Source organism: Tachypleus tridentatus, chromosome 10 (genome assembly GCF_004210375.1).
Source record: "Tachypleus tridentatus isolate NWPU-2018 chromosome 10, ASM421037v1, whole genome shotgun sequence".
In the NCBI taxonomy this organism is placed as follows: Eukaryota; Metazoa; Arthropoda; class Merostomata; order Xiphosura; family Limulidae; genus Tachypleus; species Tachypleus tridentatus.
In genome coordinates, this window is record NC_134834.1 from 100,015,645 (window position 1) to 100,020,723 (window position 5,079).

The 5,079-nt window shown below is 29.5% G+C and overlaps 1 protein-coding gene across 1 annotated transcript in view; it reads right to left on the bottom strand.

Moving 5' to 3' along the window:
- LOC143228426 (plectin-like) overlaps nt 1-5,079 on the bottom strand; it is an 84,493-nt gene that overhangs the window by 246 nt on the left and 79,168 nt on the right. Inside the window, exon 26 of the mRNA XM_076459689.1 lies at nt 3,477-3,560. Coding sequence (XP_076315804.1) covers nt 3,477-3,560 — 84 coding nt within the window. The remainder of the gene's footprint in view (nt 1-3,476; nt 3,561-5,079) is intronic.

Below are 5,079 nucleotides of genomic sequence, written 5' to 3' on the forward strand. Positions count from 1 at the left end.
CTACACAAGATAAATTACATTGTAACAAGACCTTATACATTCTTAGTGACTCTATTGTTCTCTTCATTGTACATCAGATGATGAATCTACACAAGATAAATTACATTGTAAAAAGACCTTATACATTCTTAGTGACTCTATTGTTCTCTTCATTGTACATCAGATGATGAATCTACACAAGATAAATTACATTGTAAAAAGACCTTATACATTCTTAGTGACTCTATTGTTCTCTTCATTGTACATCAGATGATGAATCTACACAAGATAAATTACATTGTAACAAGACCTTATACATTCTTGTTCTTATTCATTACCTTATACACAGTAAGTTTATTTTTATTAAAACCCATAACCATAAGTTTAAAGTACATAGTAAGTTTCTTTTTATTACAACCCATAGCCATTAGTTTAAAGTACAGAGTAAGTTTCTTTTTATTACAACTCATAACCATAAGTTTAAAGTACAGAGTAAATTTATTTTTATTACAACCCATAACCATAAGTTTAAAGTACATAGTAAATTTATTTTTTATTACAACCCATAACCATAAGTTTAAATTACATAGTAAGTTTATTTTATTACAACTCATAACCATGAGTTTAAAGTATAGAGTAAGTTTATTTTTATTAAAACCCATAACCATAAGTTTAAAGTACATAGTAAGTTTATTTTTATTACAACTCATAACCATAAGTTTAAAGTACACAGTAAGTTTATTTTTATTACAACTCATAACAAGTTTAAAGTATAGAGTAGTTTATTTTATTACAACTCATAACCATAAGTTTAAAGTACATAGTAAGTTATTTTTATTACCATATAACCATAAGTTTAAATTACATAGTAAGTTTATTTTATTACAACTCATAACCATAAGTTTAAAGTACATAGTAAGTTTATTTTTATTACAACTCATAACCATTAGTTTAAAAGTACATAGTAAGTTTATTTTTATTACAACTCATAATCATAAGTTTAAAGTACATAGTAAGTTTATTTTATTACAACTCATAACCATAAGTTTAAAGTATAGAGTAAGTTTATTTTTATTACAACTCATAATCATAAGTTTAAAGTTATAGAGTAAGTTTATTTTATTACAACTCATAAGTCATAAGTTTAAAGTAATAGTAAGTTTCTTTTTATTACAACTCATAACCATAAGTTTAAAGTACAGAGTAAATTTATTTTTATTACAACCCATAACCATAAGTTTAAAGTACATAGTAAATTTATTTTTATTACAACCCATAACCATAAGTTTAAAGTACATAGTAAGTTTATTTTTATTACAACTCATAACCGTGAGTTTAAAGTATAGAGTAAGTTTATTTTTATTAAAACCCATAACCATAAGTTTAAAGTACATAGTAAGTTTATTTTTATTACAACTCATAACCATAAGTTTAAAGTACATAGTAAGTTTATTTTTATTACAACTCATAACCATAAGTTTAAAGTATAGAGTAAGTTTATTTTTATTACAACTCATAACCATAAGTTTAAAGTACATAGTAAGTTATTTTTATTACAACCCATAACCATAAGTTTAAAGTACATAGTAAGTTTATTTTTATTACAACTCATAACCATAAGTTTAAAGTACATAGTAAGTTTATTTTTATTACAACTCATAACCATTAGTTTAAAGTACATAGTAAGTTTATTTTTATTACAACTCATAATCATAAGTTTAAAGTACATAGTAAGTTTATTTTTATTACAACTCATAACCATAAGTTTAAAGAATAGAGTAAGTTTATTTTTATTACAACTCATAATCATAAGTTTAAAGTATATTTTTTATTACAACTCATAATCATAAGTTTAAAGTACACAGTAAGTTTATTTTTTATACAACTCATAACCATTAGTTTAAAGTATAGAATGAGTTTATTTTTGTTAACTCATAACCATAAGTTTAAAGTACATAAGTAAGTTTATTTTATTACAACTCATAACCATATGTTTAAGTACATAGTAAGTTTATTTTTATTACAACTCATAATCATAAGTTTAAAGTACATAGTAAGTTTATTTTTATTACAACTCATAATCATAAGTTTAAAGTACATAATAAGTTTATTTTTATTACAACTCATAACCATAAGTTTAAAGTACATAGTAAGTTTCTTCTTCTTGCAACAAAACCACTTCCTACATAATATTTCACCAAGCAGTGTGTTGCTTTTATGCACACTGACTTCTGAGGTAAAGTAAACACAATAACATGGCATTCTAAACAGTCTTTATACATATATATATATATATAAGCACTTTGGAAGAATCATAGCTCTATAAGATTGCTAACATAGCAGGCCATATCATCAGCTGTATCCAGCATTAGTTTGTGGAAAGCAGCATTCATAATGCAAACTACATTAAGAAGACATAGAATCCAAAATATTATTAGACATAGAAATTCTTTGCAAGGGTGGCTGCCATCTATTCCAATGGAAATGTACCTGAGATTGTTAATTATTGTCCTATGATGGCTCTCCATCTTATTACAAACCAGCTGCACACTTTCAAAATGTGACTACTTCACTTTTTATGGCATGTGGTACTGTGGAGCACATGTAACTTGAGCACTTGCAAAGGAAAGTTAATTAATATTTCGAGGCTCCATCATCTCTTACCTTTGTTTTATTTGTACCATGAAAATAAAGGTTTTCCTGTGTAAACACTTCAAACTGGCTGAGAAAACCACCAGGGAACATTCTGATATTTTGATTGGTTATACACACAACACAAAAGTAGAGTAGGTTTATGTACACAAGTATTTTGAAAAATAGAAGTGGCCACTTTGGTTGATTCATTAAATATAATAATATTTCATAGAATAAAAAAGACAGGAGATTCTTATTTTACATTCTAGATTATCAATATCAGTAATTCGAGTTTTCAATTTGTAATAAACAACAATGTATTTCAATATCACCTAATTTGAACCAAAGATGCATTCAACATACCACATGACACACAAATCAATATTTAAGATTTTTTTAAAATGAAGTGAGAAGTCAGCTAATGCAAATTACTAAAATTTGAATTATAATCTATAAATTGATACCAAACTTATTTACATGCATTCATAAAATAGAAGTTTTATACAATTTTGAACATAAGTCTACCAACATGATTGCTTTTCCTATGGTTAAGGGATCACAGGAAAAGTTTAACTTTTAAGTAGCTATACTTGTTGCTTGTTAAACCTCAAAATGTCATAAGTCTGGTCAATCTCTCAGATGCTGCAAACATGACATACATTTTTTGATACCTGCTATGCAAACAAGATACTATAGATGGTGAAACTAGGCTGAACTCACTTCTCCATGTAATACATACCAATAGCAAAATAAAATACACCACTGTATAATACATTCATATCTCAACCAAAACAATAACAAAACCTCAGTGATAAAAATAACACTATGAAGAGCTGTACAAAAATACTTTTGACTTTACCCACCTGATTGTCAAATTTCAATGACTGAGTGCCCACTAAAAAAAACTCGGTTCTAAGCTCTGCTTTCTGTGCTGTTAGTGCTCGTGACTGAAAAACAACAACAATAATACTTAATAAGCAAAGACATGAGAAGGGATTCTCTTTTAAAAATATAGTGTACAGTCTACACAGATATTTACACTATATCAAATGATCTACACTGATATTTACACAAAGGCATGTGAATTTACACTGATATTTACACTATAGCACATGGTCTACACTGATATTTACACTATATATCCTGGTATACACAGATATTTACACTACAACAAGTGGTCTACACAGATATTTACACTATAACAAGTGGTCTAAACAAATATCTACACTATAAGAAATGGTCTACACAGATATTTACACTATAACATGGTCTACACAGATATTTACACTATATCAAGTCATCTAAACAGATATTTACACCATAACAAGTAGTCTAAACAGATATTTACACTATAACAAATGGTAAACACAGACATTTACACTATGACATGTGGTCTACATAGATATTTACACTATAACAAGTGGTCTAAACAGATATTTACACAAAACATGTGGGTATACACTGATATTTACACTATAACATGTGGTCTACACAGATATTTACACTATAACATGTGGGCTACACTGATATTTACACTATAACATGTGGTCTACACAGATATTTACACTATAACATGTGGGCTACACTGATATTTACACTATAACATGTGGTCTGCACAGATATTTACTACTATAACATGTGATCTACACGGATATTTACACTATAACAAACATGGTCTAAACATATTTACACTAAACATGTGGTTTACACTAATATTTACACTATAGCACGTGGTATACACAGGATATTACACTATAGCGTGGTTTACATGGATATTCGTTGTGGCCGCATGGTCTGGGAGTGCTCACCGGATATACAGACCCACGCACTATGGTGGACTACACATATACTCTACAACACTGAAAGCTCTACTGATCGTACTCTCTATGGTGGAGCTCTTTACGCACTATGGTAACGCTGAAGGCTCTACTCTTGCGCGTCTCTGTGGTGGACTCGGCGCTGTATGGTAACGCTGAAAGGCTCTGCTATCACCACACTCTATGGTGGACTACCCGCTATGGTAACAGCTGAAAGGCTCTGCTATCGCCACGCTCTGGTTGACTACGCACTATACTAACATCGAAAAGCTTTCCTACTATCACACACACCGGTAGACTGCCACACTATATTAACACCTCTAAAGTGCTATACTCCTACCATCACCACACACTATACTAACACTGAAAAGCTCTACTATCACCACACACCATACTAACACTGAAAAGCTCTTACCATCAGTACACACTATATTAACACTGAAAAGCCTCTACTATCACCACACACCATATTAACACTGAAAAGCTCTACTATCACACACACACTATACTAACACTGAAAAGCTCTACTATCACTACACACTATACTAACACTGAAAAGCTCTACTATCACCACACACTATAGTAACACTGAAAAGCTCTACTATCACCACACACTATACTAACACTGAAAAGCTCTACTATCACTACA